The sequence below is a fragment of the Hirundo rustica genome, chromosome 15 (genome assembly GCF_015227805.2).
Source record: "Hirundo rustica isolate bHirRus1 chromosome 15, bHirRus1.pri.v3, whole genome shotgun sequence".
Classification (NCBI taxonomy): Eukaryota; Metazoa; Chordata; class Aves; order Passeriformes; family Hirundinidae; genus Hirundo; species Hirundo rustica.
The window spans coordinates 3,138,586-3,157,203 of NC_053464.1; the positions used below are offsets into that span (position 1 = coordinate 3,138,586).

Below are 18,618 nucleotides of genomic sequence, written 5' to 3' on the forward strand. Positions count from 1 at the left end.
AGCAATGTCAAAGCAAAATGTCAGCCTGGATGTTGGCAGAGGTAAATGAGGACAGAACTGAGACCTTTAGCTTTGGAATTTCCTAGTGGGCAAGGCTTTGCCTGAAGACAGGAACGAGATTCCCGCTGCCGCCAGTGCAGCAAGGCTGGATCTTCGACCCGTAACCATGGTGCTTTTTCAGAGGGGATTTTTCCCCACCAGTTTTTTTATGTGGTGAATCACTATGAACTGAATAAATTACAGGAAGAATTGCAAGATCCGGAGTTGGAATCAATGCTGACATGAAATAGGCAGCTGATTGCAGCTGTCAGGTACCTCCACAAGGAGAAACCTTGGCTCAACTTTGAGCGACACTTCAAATGCGTCAGGCCCTTGTTGTCTGCCGCCTCCCAGCCTGTGCTGCTCAGCATATAAAGCATGTTCCCCGTTGTCACAGTGACCTTGGCTGCCGTCTGTGCCTTGCCCTCTCCAGCTGAGCTGGTGCTACAGACTCTTTCTGGAGACTTTTGAAAGTTGCCTGCATATCCAGCACCACTTTGCTTCCGTGGTGCTCGCAACCGAAGGGAAAAGAACCCCAGTGGATATTCTTTTTTTTTAATGAATCATTTCCACTGTGTTTTAAACCTAGAGTTCTTCTGATGAACTTGTCTGAATAGAAAAAAAATTACACAATGCTTTAGAGTGAAGCACTGAGGGATTGGTTGCATAAATCTCACTGTAGACAGCCGGGGTGGGAGGATGGTAAAAGAGCCGTGGGATGGACCCAGGGGAAATGCCTACAGGGCGATGACATGAGAATAAAACTATTTTTTTCAAGGCCTCCTCTTTGTCAGGTGACCCTTCTGGAATGCCCACGCTGCCAAAACAGTGGCATATTATTTCTTTAACACTGAATTAATTTTGAATAATCTTTCAGTTTTCTACAAGAGAAGCTGGTGTCCTGAACTCTGGGTTTATCTGCCTCAAATAACACCAAGGATTTCAGCCATAGACAGTAAGAATTTGCTGTTTCCTGCTTAGCTCTTTCTCTTCTGGGCTATTTATCTCTTCTTTGGCTCTGCCACCACACCTGTCCCTCCCTGTCCTTTGTGATATTTCTCCTGCCTCTCTCTTGCCCATTTGACATTCACCATCTGCATCTCTCCCTCCTGCCCCGTGGGATCCATGCTCCTCATATTAATGCCTCCCACTCTGGAGGAACTCTGGAGGAAAGGGTGGAAGTGGCATGGACATACAGATGTCTGAAATCAGGGACTGTTGCTGGCTGGAGCCTAATAACAGTGAGCATTTCTTGCTAATAAATACCTGTGCAACAACATAAAAAATATCCTGATGTGAAACTTCCATATTTTCGCGCAGTGGCTATTCACAGCTGGAGCATTGAGATCTCCCAGCCCTGCACTTCTAAAAGAAAAGGTTGAGACCTCCAAGGTAAAAATGACAGCAAATAGACTTTAAAAGTGTCTGGAAATGCTAAATTTGGTATGTCCGGGAGTATCAGGTGTATAGGGGCCAGTGCCATATGTTTGCACAGGAAGGCAGCTTGGGGAGAGCAGAGGATGCCAGGTTATAGTTACAGCTCCCTGGTGCTGTTCTCAGCTCAGGTAAGTTTAAACCCTGCTAAAGGGTATAAAGGAAATAAAATAATTTTCTTTTTAACCCTGTTAAAAGAAAATTATAGTTAAGTGATGGACATTAAATGGTTTAATACAGAATTATCAAGACTGAATAACTGCATTGTCCTGATCCAGACTCCTCTGGATTCAAGCTTCCAATGGAATTTATAATTTAAGGCCACTGCTCAAAACAAAGAGCTCAGTCTTGCCAACGGAGGAACCTGATATCCTGCTTTGGCATAAGGCCCTTTGTGCTACCTGTGCTCCCACAGTGCTGTTGGGCTGCTCAAAAACCTTTAACATTCTCTCTTCCAAAATCACCTGGCCAGGTAGTGCTTGTCTTCCACAATTGCTCAGCCTTGTTCTCCTCTTTACAGCCTTTGCTCTGTCACTCCTCAGGGACACTCCCCCAAATCCTTTCCCCTCAACAAGGACAGATGCCCTGTTTTGTCTTCGTGGGAGGACAGAAAGATTCACGATGCCTGAGGATGAGCCAGTATTCCTCATCTGCAGCTTGGTTCAGATTGGAACCTCCTCAGAGCACTCCTGGGTGAGGGCAGCTGGCAGCTCCTGCAGGGAATGAGGTGCTGGTTGAGGAGAGCAGCAGGAATAACTCCGGGTGGTGCTTCCTGGTGTCCTGCTGACACAGGGCCACCCCTGTGGGAAGTGTCCATGGAGTGCTCCCAGTGACGTGCTGGCAATTTCCTCTGCTGGTGGCACTGGGTTGGTGTGTTCCAGGTGATGTGTCCCCTTCTTCCACACGGCCCATGGGGTCAGTGTCACCTTGGTGGCTGCTCTGCCTTTAGCCAAACCCTCCTCACGCCGTTCACTCGCCGTTCTCAATTCTCTGCTGGCCACGGGCTCCAGCAACGGGGAATGTGACAGGCACTGGGAGTGTGGGACCCTGGAACCAACATCAAGGAGGATCCTGGGCTCAGGCCCAGGCCAGCTGTGGCTTGGCAATCTTGCTGGAGGAAGGAGAGGTTCATCTGAACGTTGTGGGGCTTTGTGCTATCCCAAGCAGCAGTAACTAATTGTTTTCCCTCCCTAATAAGCATGGATAATGAGCATTTTGCAGCTTCTATTGGATTTGTAAGTAAACTGAACTGAGAGCACAACTTCACTCCTGTCACTTCATTAATATTGATCTGATTTCATTACAGAAGGTAATGGATGTGAGGCTGAGCCTGATGGAATATTGAGGGATGGCCACTGTTCTTTAACCTGACTCTGGGCTTCTCGCTTGGGCTTTGCTTTCTCAGAGCTGTCAGCACTCTATGGGGTGAGCTCTGGGTCCTTTAAAATCGAAGTGCTTGGGACAGGGCTGGCCATAGAACCAGCAGAGCCTATTCCTTGGAACACCTATTGTCAAGACTTGTTTTTGACTCTTTGAAACAAAGTCCTCTGGAGAGGCTTCAATAATAAAATAAACACATTTGAGCAACTGCCAGGAACTTGGCAGGTGAGAAACTTTCTCAGGAAACGTGACCCAGATTAATTTTGTACCAACAGATATTTTCAGACCTGTGAGAATGAAGGGCATGGATCTGCCTATGGAAAGGTCCATGACTGACATGACATTTTCAAGGAGCAGGAGTTACCAAGTGAGCTGATGACAAACCGAGCTGGAGAGCAGTGCCAGCACTATCATGCCTGTGGGGACACCACCTGCAGTGACATGGGACTGGAGAGCTGTTCCAGCAGGTCTGGGGAGGGAGCAGGACCCTCAGGGGTTGGGGTTACAGACACCAAGCTTCCATGAGTATGTGGCTGAGATGTGCATCTCAGCAAGACAGAGGCAGCAAAATGCCATGAGGTTTCCAAATTTTAATAGCGCAGAGCCAGCAAGTCACTCTCCCAAGGCTCCCTCCTGCTGAATGAAGGATCACTTGCTTTCTTTCCAAGGAAATAGATGCATGAAACTGCACACATCTTTCCTGGAGAGTAAAGAAAAAGTATAATATTCAGAGCAGGGCAGGAGCCATGCTCCAACATTGCTCTGTACATCGTACCACCGATTCCCATAGCTTAGAGCAAGAGCTTTTGCAAACACTGAATAAAAGCACTGCAATTTCCAGAGAAAGTGCAAGAAATGGCATTAATTATACTAACGTTATTGTCTACCAAAGCTGCTTTCAATCATTTTTATATTCAATAGCATGCATCATCATGAATTGGTGATAAATATAGATGAAAAAAGGTAGTGATAATGAAAGTTATACAGGTGTAAATTAGAGCATATTTTTAAACTACTATGAAGTCACAGCTTCTTGAGATAACACAAAATTATAGGATATGTGCACATCCTAAATTGAATGCTGGAGAATCCTGTACTGTTCTTATGCTGGTTGGTTATCTCTTGGGCAATGCTGTCTGGGAAAGCAACAAACCTCTATTCCCAAAGCTTCCTACTCCAGACCTCAGGCTGGGCCCTGGGGAGCCAGCGTGGGGACAGGAGAAGCCATTGTGTGCCGCACACATTCGAGCCACGGTCACTTACTATTTGGGGAGCAGCTATGGAGGCACTGTAACCTCAGGTCCCCAGCCTCAGCCCTCTCCTCCTCAGCCCTGGAAAAGAGAATATAGAAGTAGCACCTTTAACAGAAACAAAGGCTGCTCCCAAATGTACACAAATGGAAGGGTCAAAACCAGTAAGAGTCCAACGTACCTGGGCTCCTCCATCTATGGCCAGGCACACCATGGAGATTGTGAGGGGCTCAGGGAGGATTTGGTTCCCCTGGCTTTGCCCCTCTCAGGGAAAGCTCTTGTAAAGAGGCCATGGGGAATAGAAGTGAGTGGCTCAGAGCTGCATCTCTCCACTCTTGCCCTCTTCAGGACAGACCTAAGCACCGGGGCCCAGCAGCATTGTACAGTATGTGTGTGTTGGAAGTGGGGATGGTGCTGCTGCTGCACCGGTTTAGTGCCAGTCCATGTGATTTCCAGAAGGAGCAGCTCTGTGGATAAAGCTTCCTGTGTTGCAGAATAAAGTACAGAACAAATCCAAGGCAGGAGGCTGCGCTCATCCCTGTGCACTGATGAAAGGGGAATAGGAAGCTTGGAAATATTGACGTCTGTGTGAAGAGCTACTGACTCTGCCAGTGGGAGGTACATTGGGTCAGTAACTGAAACCCTGTTCGGATACCTGGGTGGCCAAGGAGGAAACCAGAGCGAAAGGTTGGCATGTCTTTGGAAGGCGTTGATATGATCTGCACATCTGACACGAGCACAGTGGAGTCAGAGGAAGCAAGCTGTGAGCATGATACATTACAGAAATGTGCAAAAAAGGGAAAAAACAGCATGTGAATGATGATTTGAAAAGTTCTGGTTCTCACAGTGGTGGGAATAGTCCTGATTTATTAGCTGTGCAATAGCTTTGGTCCTGCTGTCTGTTTCAAACTGCTCCTAGCACTTAAAACTACATTTTCTGTCTCTGCAGAGATATTTTGTCCGCACTGCTATTGATGGCAGTTTGAACTCAGCTTACTCCAGAATTTCACCAGTAGCATCTGCCTGCTTAGGTCGGTGTTGCAGATCAGAGTAAGGGCCCTGTCAGCAGGAAAAAAATGTTGTGAAGTCAGCTGCAATGGCACAACAAACAATGGGTGTTGATGGACAGCTGCAAGCGCTGTGCTACGGATGGGTGAGCTGGGGGAGGCTGAATCTTCCAGATCTGCTTGCTAAATCTGTTGGTTTAACAGCCCCTGGTAAGTGAGATTGGCTCCTCAGGGAGCACGAGGCTGAGGTATCCAGACTGAGGCTGAGACAGGACTGTGCTGGTCTCTGATCTCTGGGGTCCCCCCTCCCACTGGTGCCAGCATGGGGTGATGCCCTGACCCCTCTCTGCAGTGGCCTCAGCTCCAGGGCACTCTGCAGCCCTGACCAGCCTGGATGCACGTCCTAAAGCTGCTCTTGTCCTCACTAAAAGAGGGCCATGGGTAATTCCAGTTTCCTCACATCACTTCACAAACTTTTCATCCCTTGCCCAAGGCAGTGATGAGCTGTCCACAAGGATCTCACTTGGATTTGTTTTCCACCCTTTCAGGCCCTGAATCCCTCACCTCGGGCTTCAACCCTCACATACCTTCACCCCAAGCCTGGACATTGCCTTGTCCTCCTTGGAGCTCTTCCTGTCCTTGTCCCTGCAGCTGTCCCCCTCTGCCCCACCAGCAACTCCTGCCCTGCCCGCGGCAGAGCAAAGGAACAGAGAGGAAAAATTTCATTCTTTACCTGAAAGAATCCTGGGAGAAGGGAAAGGCGTTTTGGGGAGGGTGCCTGAAAGGTTTTTTTTTAATATGTAAAAAAAAAAAGAAGGCAAGAAACTGAGAACTTAGGAAAGACATTGGGTAAGCTGGCTGTGCTGGCCCTCGCCTGGATGGATGTGATGATGGTGGTGGAGCTGGTTGGTCTAAACCAGCAGAATTCTTGTGAATGCACCTTAATTATTACACAGCCATAGGACAAAGCTGCCAAAGCAGCAGGGGAGAGCTCAAGCTGCTAAAACAGCAGCTACTAAACAGCTGGGCAGGGGAAGAGAAGGTCTGTCACCATTCCTGCAGCTGTTACAGAGATTATCAGACTTTACCGGGAAGAACTAGGAATCCTTGTCCCATTGGCTTATCTGGAGGGATCCTCAGAGCAGGAAGGAAGGGAGCAGGAGGGCAGTGAGGGTTCCTGCTCTGCTGGCTGGAGTAAACCACAAGTGAGGGACTGTGCTCATGACCACATGGGGCAAGGGTGTTCACGTGAAACAGAGCAGAAAGAGAAACTGGGAGGGATGGAAGAGAGATACTTGTTATGAAGTGACACCCAATGAACTAAAAGAAATGAAAAAAATGAGCAAAAGTTATGGACAAATACTCATTTCAAAGGAAAACAAGAAAAAAGGAAGGAAAGAAATTGAAGGACAAAGACAGAAAGCTGACTTTGCAGATAATTCTGAGGATTTATAGAACACTTAAAGCATGAATAATACCTCCAAGTCTGTATAATTGACCTGGTTTTCTTAGAGTTACCCTAAGGGTTATTGTACCTATTATATCTGAAGAGCTCTGGTATCTTTTGGTTTGATACTGTGAGCTACAGAGTCTCTTTTGTCTGGACTTTTCAATGTATCCCAAGCTTGGATAGGACATAATTGTATGCAACACTATGAATCTTTGATTTTTTCAGCAGCTGCTTAAATGTCTTCCCAGTGGCAGGAGGAGTGAGATGCTTGGCTGGTGAGAGGCAGAGCCTTGGGGTACAGGCGGGCAGAGGATTTGGATGTGCTCCTGTGTGAGTGACTGAGGGCTGGGTAACTCCATGTGCTGGCCAAAGTGGAGTCAAACCAGGCTGAGGAGCAGAATTCGGAGTGTACACAGACATTCACGTGTGTTGAAGGCCCTCCCCATGTTCTTCAGAGCTGCCCTTGGGGCGTGGAGGCTGAAGTGCAGGAGCAGCAGGGCCACAGAGGGCGAGGCACTGTGCAAGGGGAGGGGATGGGAGCTGCTGCAGGGGGGACCAGCACAGCAGACCGTGGGATGATGTGGCTCGTCCCCTGCACCTCCTGCTCTGCTGGGGACAGGAGCACAGGAGCTGTTGAACTGGGATGTTTCCGCTCTTACATCCACATTTCCAGAAATCTTCTGCTGTTACGTGCAGTTGCATGAGATTAAAATGAAGCACAATACAATGCTATAGTTGAGGAAACATGTGCAAGATTAGCAGCATTGTACTGTCAGTACTTTTCAGAAAGCAAATTTCTTTCCTGGGAGCAGGGGCCTGTAGGATAATATTCTGACAAAAAAGTTCTATCGCGCAAAATGGGGCTGACACTTTCCTTCCCTGAGTCCCAGATGATAAATGGAGCTGTTGGGAGCAATGATAAAGCTTTAATTTTCAGCAGGCACACAGGGAAGTGCCTGTTGCACAGGGTGTGTCCAGCACTGAGGCTGATGTGTGCTCCAGGGGCTGCTGGCCCTGCACCGAGGCAGAGGAACAGGAAAAAAGGGTGAAGATATGTGCAAAGCAACGGGAAGGAAGAAAGGCTGGAGGGTTTTATTCATGAGGTATGAAAAGGAACATGGAGGTGGAGGAGTAGGAGGGAATGTGAAGTATCCCTGGGTGTGTGCACAGGAAGGAAAGAGGATTTATTTTATTTTCTATTTGTGCAAAGGCAGATGGGAGCTCGGGGAAGCTGTGTGGGGCTGAGGGTGTTGCTCGTGGACAGTCCCTGGACTCATGCAGCCAGAGCATTCCCAGGGCACAGCAGTGAAGCTGAGCATGAATACCATCACTTTAAAAATTTAAAAAATATTGTATATTGCTGCATGGCTTTAAATCTCCAGAATGATCCCATGGTAACACTGTCTCTGGGCTTCCTATTATGTATTCAGATACAACAATTAAAATAATGTGATATAAAAAAGGAAAGTCATAATCATGAAGTTAGGGAACACCACATGCTTGAGCTGAGTGTGCCAAGTGTGTGTGGAAGGGCTGGGAGGAGGTGACCGAGGAGGGAATTGTTGGGGGTGGAACTGTGTCATGTTGTGAGGGCAGGAAGAACCCAAATCAAACCCACAATGCCCATGTGAGACAAAGAGGACCCTGTCCTCTGGGCCATTCATATATTTTGCTATTTACTGCTCCAGAAAGGGCACTGGTGGTGCTTCAACAAGTTTCCTTAGCTGTTCCCAATCTAACTCAAGATACCATTCCCTGTGATTCTCCTGGGCTCTCATCTGCAATTCTCACCTCAGTAATCTGTCTGGTTTCCCTCCCTGAGTGCTGATTTACCCTGAGGCACACATTGACCCCTTCCTCTTCACTGTGTCTAGGCTTTTCTTTTTTTCCCCCACAGAGAATTTTTTAGAATTCACTGTCATGTCCAACCAAATGCAAAATTAGGAAAATCATAGTTGTTTGCCTCATTTCTCTTTTCCTTGCAGACTGTCAGAAAGGTTGAGTGAAAACTTGGACGATAGCAGGGGGATAACTGCAACAACAGGATAATAAACAAGACAACCAAGGAAAAGCAATAATCATGGGAGCTCCCATGGGAGCAATAATCAGGAGAGCTCCTCACTCTGCTGCTGATCATTCCAAACCTTCTGTCCCCCCGGAGCTTCCCAACCACTCTCTTCCACCATGGAGAAACTTCCCCACTGGTCTGACAAGCAGCAATGCATCCTGCTTGTATTTTCTGTCCCCAGAGTATCTTTATATCCCTTCAGGCCATAGATGTTTGGTGAGGATTTTCTGTACTTCTCAGCTCTTCATCCTGTGGAGGTCCATCACCCTGTGGAGCCCATCCCTGCTGCGTGAGCCCAGGATCTGTGTGTTCTTCACAATCCACAGATTTAAACAAAGCCTCAACTCTCTCACCAAAGAATGAGGGCAGGAGGTTCCTGGAGCAGCCACAGGGCAGAGTGACAGAGCATCTCTCTCTGGGCCCTTGGGACCCACCAGGGCTCCAGTGTGGCAGGGTGGGTGGCACCGTGTGGGTGGCACTGTGTGGGTGTTTTGGTGTATTTGTGTGGATTTTCTCCAGAGGATGGGTCATGCAAAGCAGCCAGAGATGGTTTGTGGGTGTGTGACCGTGGGGGATGGCAGCTCCAAAGTGGCCTGGTGGTGGCTGGAAAATGCCTCAGCAGCTGTTGGGATTGTTGGGAGGTGCCTGTTGCACGTGCTGAGAAAGGATGGAAGTCGCATTTGGTACAACGCCACAATTTTATCTTTCTAGGAGGGGAAAATCAGCTTACATTGGCAGCACAGCTTTTTGTGAATTGGGTGCGCATTGTAAAGGTTTTAATGAGTGTAGGAGGAAGGGTGGGCACTGGGACATCACAAAGATTAAGAAATACCAAACCAAGGAGGACCTTTTACATTTGCCTTTCACACACAGGTGTTTCAGAGACTTCACCCACGAGTGCTGAGGTGGGTGAGAACCTGGGTTTTCTGAAACCAGCAGAGTCCATGGAAATCTCCCCCGATCGAGTGACTGCACTGACCTTTCTCTGAAGTACTTGATGGCTTCCTGGTCTAGGAAGTTCTGCTCTTCTCGAAAGCCCTGCTCAAAGATTTTGCGCTTGTGTCTGAACTCAATGACAGTCTTAGTGTAAGAGTTGAGGGTGGTGACGGAGGCCGCCATGCAGCAGGTGAAGGAGCCCCACGCCAGGCTGTGGAGAGAGAAACCAGCAGACAGCTGGGTTAGCACAGCAGCTCAGGGGGCATTTCTGACACAGACACACAGGCTGGGACCTGGCAGGGAGGGTGGGGTGACAAACCCGTTCTGCTCACCTTACCTGGGAGGACCTGCTGCCCGTGCTCAGACAGGAGCTGGGCTGGGGCTGAGCACAGCCTTCATCCCATGCAGAGCCCTGTGCTAAGGTGATCTCTTGGTGTTCACTCTGACAAAATCCTCCTGATCTCCCTCTGAAGTGCCTCAGAGCCTTGCAGACAAGCACTAAAACACACACACTCCTGGAGGGAGCAATGCCCCAGAGTCTTTTGGAGCAGTTTTGCAGCACCCATGGGACACTGGCTGCACAATGCCACTGCAGGGATGGTTTTCATGCCTTCTTCAGGCTACTGTATTTCCTTCTTCCCTGCTTCATGGACACCTCTGGCATTCCTGGCTTGTGTCTGGTCTCTGAAAGCCTGACTAGAATGCAAGACAACACTTCCATTTTGTGGGGTCACCAACCTGGGGTTCTTCTGACTGACCCCCGCAGTGTGAAGGCAGTGCCAGCCAACCTTGGCCAGCCAGGGGCAGGACACCTGCAAATACCCACCAGGAGCACAGGGAGGCTGATGGAGAAGGGAAGTGGAACAAAATAAATGACTGGCCCAGTGCTAAGCCGGGGCAGTAGCAAGTGTTGTCCTGGGTGTTCTGGCAAGCAGGGCCAGCTGGGAGCTGCTCTGGTCCCTGCCTGTGGACAGGGACTCACCCCAGCTTCTTTTGCCCACCCTGACCTCATGTTCACAGGGGGCTGGTGAGGGACTCGTGGCCCCAGGGAGTTGAGATGATTTTTGAGCATGAAATGAGGCTGCAAAAAAAGGCCCTGAATTTCTCCTTTTGTCCGCAGAGCTTCTCTGGCTTCCAGCTCCCCTTGGCTCCACACCTGGCCCAACAACTCTGGCTACACACAGTTCACAGTGCCTAACTAAGCTGGATTAACTCCATCATCTGTGATGGGGACACACTTTCCCTGCTTCTTTTTGCACTTTTTCTACAACAAATTGATCTGAATTATGCAGAGCAGAAAGAATCCAGCCCCAGTAGCATTATCTTATAAATACGCATTGTCAACACAGCCCTCAGCATGAGCTATTTTCCCATTCTGCAAAGGACCTGCAGACTAGGAAGCAGTTTCAAATTTCAAATTAGACAAAACTTGAAAAAGAGCACATATTCATAGACTGAAAAAACTGGGGGAAAAAATGGCTCAAGTAAACAGAAATGGCTCATTTCAATGATTTCAAAATTCAGCTTATAACAAGTCCTGCAGGGACTCCTGAGGCAATGAGATGCGTGGAGGCAGCTTTTTCCCTGTCATTTTTGAATCTCTTTGCCAGATGCACTCAAATGAGGAGGTAATGTAGTGACCCCTGGGGTGACAAAGTTCCCTGAAGTTTCCCATGGCCGGGAGGAGAAGTGGGAAGGGAGCTTGTGCGAGGTGTGAGTGTCCAGGCACAGCATCTCCCTGGCCTGGCATGAGTCTGCCTCCCACGTGGAGTGTGGGGAAGAGCTCCAGCAGCTGCAAACATTTCCAGCTGGGCTCCCAAGCAGAATCCAGGAAGAAGCCAGCCAAAACCATGTGCCTCACTGTGCCTGGGAGGTGCCTGTGGAATGATCTTTGAGGGAGAATTTCTCTTGGATGTTTTTGATGGTTTCCAATCATGAAATCAGAAGCGCTGAAAGGTTCAGAGAAGGAAATACAGAATGAAGACTCTCAGTGCCTGGCATTTGGGAAATCACAGTAATTAGGCAGTTAGGATGGATATACTTTAGCTTTTATGGACCTTGGTTAAATGCTATTTATTTTGAGTTGCAAAGAGTGGTTGTTCTGCCTCAGGAGTTACACCTGCCTTAGGTGAAGGCCTCTTTAGCAGCAGTGTTGTTAATACTCCATGCCAGCTGTGCCCCAGATGTGCTGGGACTGTACCCCAGATGTGCTGGGACTGTACCCATAGAGCCTCCTGTAGCTGAGCTCAGGGCTGGGCTCTCAGGCTCCTCCATGGCTCAAACAGCTCAGGCTTTTTCCATGTATTTTCTTTAGAGGGTCTGATCTTGAACATCCACTGATCCTCTGAGGCACTGGAATCCCCTGCCTGGAGAATCTCCTGGCCCACTCCTGACTCGTGCCAGAGCCCAGAACAACCTCCAGGCTTTGCCAATGGCTTGGGAATGGGGCAGGACACCAGACACCACCCTGAGACATCTGAGCAGAGCATGAGCAGCCCTCCCTCGTTTTGGGAAGGGCTGTTTATATCATTCCCCTTTGACAGTGGAGGACTCACAGAAAACTTAGTTTTCCCACAGGCCCTTGGGAAAGGGATGGCAGTGTGAATCCCCAGGACCCTCTGTCTCTGGGCCACGGGGACAGCGTTGTTTCAGTTCTCTGGGCTCTGCTCTGTGGCTGGGTGCTGCAGTGGCACGTTTACAGCAGGCTGGAAATAAGGGTGGTGGTGACAACTGCTGGGTCAGGGCTTCCCAAAGCTCATATCCCAGGACATCACCAGAACCCAGATGGAGCAGAAAATAATTCCTACATGTGTGGTTTTCCACCAGACTGAGTGGGCATTTGTAATCAACCCCTCTTAAAGAAGATGTTCAGGTCTGGCTGGTGCCAGGGGAGGTTCTCTGGACAGCAGTGGTGGCTCAGTGTTAGCTGGAGGGCACAAGCCTTGGGTTTGCTTCTTTTGACCTCCAGCTCTTCCTTTTCCAGGCCTGCTACCCATCACCAGCATGAGGGACCCCATGGCCTTCCTCAGGCTGCTGAGCACCACTGCAGGCTGAAAATGCTGCTGCTGCCCAGCCCTGTGCCAGCTGAGCCTGTGTTTGCACCGTGCCCACGTCCTGCATGGATAAACGTGCTGCCTTGGAAGCATCGGGGAAGGGGGAAAGGGAGATCACTAAATGTGGCTGAGCTTTGTGGCTGCAGTGGCTGGAGAGCAGCTCAGCTCCCAGGGGCTGTGTGCAGCTCTCTGTGTCCTGAGCTCTCACCCCAGGAATACGGGCAGAGGGGAGCTTGCTCCCACATATTTCCCTGTGGTGGGTATCTCAGAGTCCTCCACAGTGTGGCCTAATCCAGGGGCAGTCCTGGTCCCTGAGCCAAGGCCCACTGCACCTTCCCTGGCTGTGGTTGTCCAGGGAGAGCGGAGGGAGAGGCTGCTCTGGGACAGGGCTGGGGGCTGGGCTTCATCCCCCACAGAACACGGTTCCCAGCTCCATCTGCCATGGGACACAGCTCCCAGCTCCATCTGCCACGGAATACCAGCTCCCAGCTCTATCTCCTGTGGGACACCAGCTTCACTTGTCATGGGACACAGCTCCCAAACCCATCTCCTATGGGATACTAGCTCCCAAACCCATCTCCCATGGAACACGGCTCCCAGCTCCATCTCTCATGGGACACATCTTCCAAACTCATCTCTCAGGGACACCAGCTTCGTCTGCCATGGGACACAGCTCTCATCCCCATCTCTACGGGACACCAGCTCCCAACTCCATCTCCCGTGGGCCTCAATTCCCAGCTCCATCTCCCATGGGACACCATCTCCCCATCTCTATTGGACACCAGCTCCATCTCTGGGAGACACAGCTCCCAAACCCATCTCTCACGGGACACTGGTTCCCAGCCCCGTGTCCCATGGGATCCCAGCTCCGTTTCCATGGGACACAGCCCCATTCCCATCTCTGTGGGGTACCAGATCCCAGCCCCGTGTCCCATGGGATCCCAGCTCCGTTTCCTTGGGACACAGCTCCCAGCAGGGAGTGTGGGTGGGATGAGTGGGCCCAGGGAGAGCTCAGGATGCCCTGAGGGACCTGGTGCCCACTCTGAGCCATGGGGGCTCTTGGCTTGCACAAGACGGAGGAGAATAATCTAATGAGTGTTTATCATGCAAGACATTTACCAACATTTCGAACTTTGAGTATTGCAGCAAATTACAAAATAGATTACCAAAGACAAATATGCCTTATTATTTAAATCTATTGAAAATTATACAATTATTGTGACAGAGTTGTTATAAATATTAATATAAATATTATAAATATGTGAACGCAATGTATTTATAAGTCCATAATCGCATGCAATAAATATTCATTACTGAGACACCAAATAAGCTGTGTTTTAAATATAATGTGATTTGTATTTTGTAACATGTTGTTAAAATGGTAGTAACTCCTCCTATGAAGCACAGTAGAAAGAGGTGAGAAGGAAAGACTAATAATTCCCTGCAGTGCTGTGCATAAGAAGTATTTATTTATTGGTGTTAGCAAAGATTGTTGCCTTTGCTTTGAGATGGAAAGAAAATAATGTGCTATATTTAGAAATGACAAGAAGAAAGCATTTTTCCTATCCATCCAAAGAGGCTGATGCCTCTGGAGGACTGGGGATGTTGTTTGCAGGTATTTTTATTCTCCACAGCCTCCTGCTGTTGGTAAGCTTCTTACAAACTTGCAAGCAATATAACACAGGCACTGTGTCTTGGCCAAATTAGTTTTATGTGATTTTAGAAGATAAATGGGAAAGGTAAAAAAAAAAAAAATAAAAAAATTGCCACGTTCATTTTCCCAGCCCTTCTCCCCATGATCCACAGGGAAGTCTCATCGTGCCAGGAGCACTGCACCTTCCTCTGCAGTTGTGTTCAAAGCTGCACCGTAAGGTTCAACTGAAACATTAATTAAAAACAAGGGGGGAAAAAAAAAAAAAAGCTAAAAGTCTCAGAAATGCCATGGCAATTATGTTCCTAAATTGAACTTTAATGAGAGTGCTCAATCTGTGTTGGTAATTGTGGGTGCTGTTTATTTACAAATGCTCTGTACCTGCTGATAGCACAGCTGCTGCTGCACAGCCACCCAGAACTGCTCCCCACACCCCAAAGCCCTGGGGGCTCGTGCTCCTGCAAGCTTGGCAGCTGGAAATCCACAGGGGTGTTCCTGGGGATTGGAGGGGATTTGTGCAACGTCCCAACAGGCTGATGGAACAGCTCCAGAGAGAAAAGAGATGAACTGGGGGTGACACTTACCAGAAGGACCATCCATAGTCCCAGGAATGCGGTCGCCAGTCCTCTGGCCCAAGGCTGACTGTCACTTGGAAAACTTGAGTGTACATCATGTGTGCCACCATCCCCAAGAGACCTGGGAAGCAGGGATTAGAACAGGAAATTTTGTGCCAACATTCTTTATCATTCTTGAGAGAGCTACTGCTCTAAGTGCTTTGAGAGCTCCAAAAAAGTCTTTGTTGTACTTTTATGCCTCCTGTTCCACTGTGGAGGAGGGAGCTGCATGGGCAGAGGAAAGATGTGACTGAGAGCTCATTATTTTACATCATTCTGAATCCTCAATTAAAAGAGGAGCTGAAGGAAGAAAATCGTTGAGGAAAATGTTGCACAGCGAGCGTCCCCACCAAGCGTGCTGCTGCGAGGCAGGGGTGTGCCACCCACAGTCATCTCACAGCCCATCACAGACAGGCCTCAGGTGAGAGAAGGAGGGGAGAGGCTTCTGCAGGCACTGCAGGCTCAGTGTGCTCACGCCACACAACCATATTCTGTCCCAGGAGTTGCTAAGATTTGTGAATCTGAACGCTCAGAAAACACTTGGAAGTTGCCCCAGGATGTGAAGTGAGCTTGGTTGTCCTGATGATGTGTGGTGAGAGGACACCACTGGGATATTTTTGGTGGTGCAGTGCTGGTGATGCTTTGTGACACAGAGCTCACCGAGAGAACTGCAGCTGGTGAGGACTAGACAATGTGTTGGACTTTCAGTCTCTGTCATGTTAAAGAACAAAGCTGCAGTAAATCACAGGGTGGCCTGAGTGGCTCTGCCTTTAGCTGGCCAGTGTGGTCCTCCAGTTTAAACAGAAAAAAACCACCTGAACTTTGTATTTAAACATCCCATTGAGGAAAACCCAGCTCCACTTTTCAAGCAGTGGTGGTCAGGAGCAGCTCCGAGGCTTGGAGGATTTTCTGGCTACAGTAATTTGGGATGCTCCTGCCATGGCACCGGGGCAGTGCAGGGTGATGATCCCCACTGAGCTCTGGGAAGTGTGGGGTCAGGCTAAGGAGGTGGGGCTGCCTCACTATATCCCAAATAGGGACCTAGAGGTGTGCAAAAGCCTCTTGTGCTGCAGTTCAAGGTCCTTAGAAATACCAGTAGTCTGCCATGGAGGGTACAGTGAGGTCTGTGTGTCACACCTTGACCATTCATTCACTGTTCTCTCTGACCATCTAATTTTTTCCACAGTTGCCCTTCCTGTACATGGAAGATCCTGATTTCCCTCCCTCAGCCACACCCAATTTTTGGCTCTTCTTTCCTTCAGAACCTAAAGCACGCCATTAGTCTGCCCAGACACGAGGATGATTCAGGGCAGTTCTGGGGGAGGGAAGCTGGGAAATGTTTGTGTTGTGGGCATGTTGAGCAGGACCTTCAGCAGGAGAAATGTCAGATTTCATACGAAGAGCTGCAGAGGCTGAGGGAGGACATTGTGTTAGAGGGAGCTGGGGTGATTCGCTCAGCTGCCTCGTGCTGGAGTGACACACTGCAGAGATAGGAGGTGGAAAGAGCAAATCACTCCAGGAGAAATGAGATTTGGGCAGGGTGGGTGGCCTAATGGGAGCACAGCAAAGTGCTGCACACCTTGCTTTTTTTCTGGTTGTATTTAATTTCCAGAATGCACCGGGAGCTTGTTGAATTCTTTAAATCAGTGGATTTTTCTTCAGCCCACTGTTGTGCCTTGATCTTAAGTTTGGAGTTCGTTGTTTCTATATGTCCTGTCAGTAATTTTTCAACCCTAATAAATTATTCCAGCCTGCCCTGAGACCTGTCAGAGTCACTCAGAGCCAGCAGGAGGTTTGACACAGCTGGGACAAGCCTCAGCAGGGCTGAGCTGCTCGGTTCTGTCACACAAACCTCGCCCAGGGTTTCAGCCACCTGTGGCTGTGTGGGAGGCTGAGGTGACACTCACTGATCCAGGTGAGGAGGAGAAGGAGGTCACCAGCAAACGCTGGAGATGTCCTTGGTTTCATCTGCCTGATGGCAGGGCAGGATGGGGCTGGATCTACACCTGGCAGGGCTCTTGGTGCTGTTGTGCCACATCCAAACTAGAGCAGAATAATGCAAATCTTTTGTTGTGCTGCTTCATTCACTTTTGGTTTGGTCTGTTTTAGCTGTGCCTTGCCAAGTTTTCTCCACGGGGAAACCCCCTGGTCCTTTTTGCTGTAGACTAATGAGCTAAAACGAGCTGCCTGTAACACAAATCAGTGAGTGCTCGATGCCCAGGATCATCTTTTCCCCCAGCTGGTTGCTTGAGGCTGGGCAGGGGGGGCACAATGCCTGTGCCCATCCGGGCTCCAGGGCAAGCGGTGTTTGCAGATGGAAATCCTGGGGATGTGGTGTGCTGGAGGGGTTGGCAGTGCAGAAACACTGATCCTTCACAGCTGGCTTGAGATCCTGAGCCCTGCAGGACCACAGCTGCTTGGGTAATGGGAGAAATTAAGGAACTTTGGAAAGCTGGAGGTGAAGGAGATTTGGAAAAGACACGGTATTTTAAAGCATTTCCCACATTTCTGATTAGAAATTCTGTTTATGGAATATATCACATTAAATAAAATGTTTTCTTGTAAATATTACGTGAAAGACATATATAAGTTTTTAGTTTGTGTAAGGTTAGAGAGGGATACCAAAACTGTGATATTGTGGGGTATTTTCTAGTGGCTCATAGGAACAGCAGTAAGTGACCACACTATTGGGATGTTTTTTTCCTAACCTTTAGATGTTGAGCTATAAGAATGTGAAGATCTCATTGCACTTTTATGCAGGAATTCAAGCATGAATTTAATGAGGAGTGTTATGCTCCAATGGAAAGTCCTCTTTGTTACCTAATTTCTATTAAGATATGTCATTATAAATATGCTAAGCTTAAATACATACAGTTTTCTTCTATCCTCTGATATCCTTGTTATTGAAAATAACAGCTATGTGGTGTGCTGGGGTTTGGGGTTTTATCCTTGTTTCAATTCCCCTATCACTTTTCCCTGTAAAATTTTGAAGTTTATATTTGGACTATCTTGGCAATGAACTTAGAAAGAGGGAAGGCCAAAATAAAAATAGAAAGTTGTGTAGGAAAGAAAACTTCATCATTCTTACAAAGCTTTAAAAGTGCAGTTAATGGTTGAAGGGAGAGAAGAACAGCATGGAAGTAATTGATTGAATGCTGAAGAATTCCACATAGTTTGATTTTGAAAATGGAGCTGATTTTTTTTTAAAGTTCCAAATTATATCCAAAGCTGAAAAATATGCTTTGGCAGTTCTTATCAGATTTTTTTTTTTGTCACTCAGCTCTACTTCTGCTCTGTCCTTTTTGTTACTATTTCACCATTTGCAGCTTTCCCTGAAGATACAAAGTCCTTCCCAGAATGTACACTGCCTGTTGTAATGTCTTCCAGCCTGAAATGCAGCAGAACAAAATGCATTTCTATTGCAGAAATTCCTTCTGCCGGAGAGGTCCATGCAGGAGTGCTCACAGGAGCACCCTGGCTGCTTGTATAAATCCTGCAAAGTGGGGGTTTTACCCAGAAAAAGCCTCACAGAAGTGAAGGGGCATTAACCACATGGTTGGACTCCTTTTAGAGAAGTGAATTCCTTGAGTTCATTTGGCGAGGGGCCCCAGGTACAGACTGAGCAGGAAAACAGCCTGGAACAGTTGTTCTGAGAGATGTACGTGTCCCAGACCCCTCTTAGGGCTGCTCCTCTGTGCCATTATTAGAACCCTCTTCAATCTCAATTTTGTTAATT

At 48.4% G+C, this 18,618-nt stretch overlaps 1 protein-coding gene across 3 annotated transcripts in view; it reads right to left on the reverse strand.

Moving 5' to 3' along the window:
- Positions 1 to 18,618, reverse strand: part of GSG1L (GSG1 like) — a 56,263-nt gene that overhangs the window by 4,120 nt on the left and 33,525 nt on the right. The window contains exons 4-8 of one of the 3 annotated variants that reach the window (XR_005703247.1): positions 14,853 to 14,964; positions 9,608 to 9,775; positions 4,117 to 4,184; positions 3,141 to 3,553; positions 1,938 to 2,584 (exon numbers count right to left, since the gene is read on the reverse strand). Coding sequence is in view for 1 of the 3 variants with exons in the window: in XM_040079570.2 (XP_039935504.1) it covers positions 9,608 to 9,775; positions 14,853 to 14,964 (280 nt within the window). In the remaining 2 variants the exon portion in view is untranslated. Of the gene's footprint in view, positions 1 to 1,937; positions 3,554 to 4,116; positions 4,185 to 9,607; positions 9,776 to 14,852; positions 14,965 to 18,618 lie in introns of all 3 variants that reach the window. The other 2 variants (XR_009208347.1, XM_040079570.2) reach the window with 2 other exon arrangements.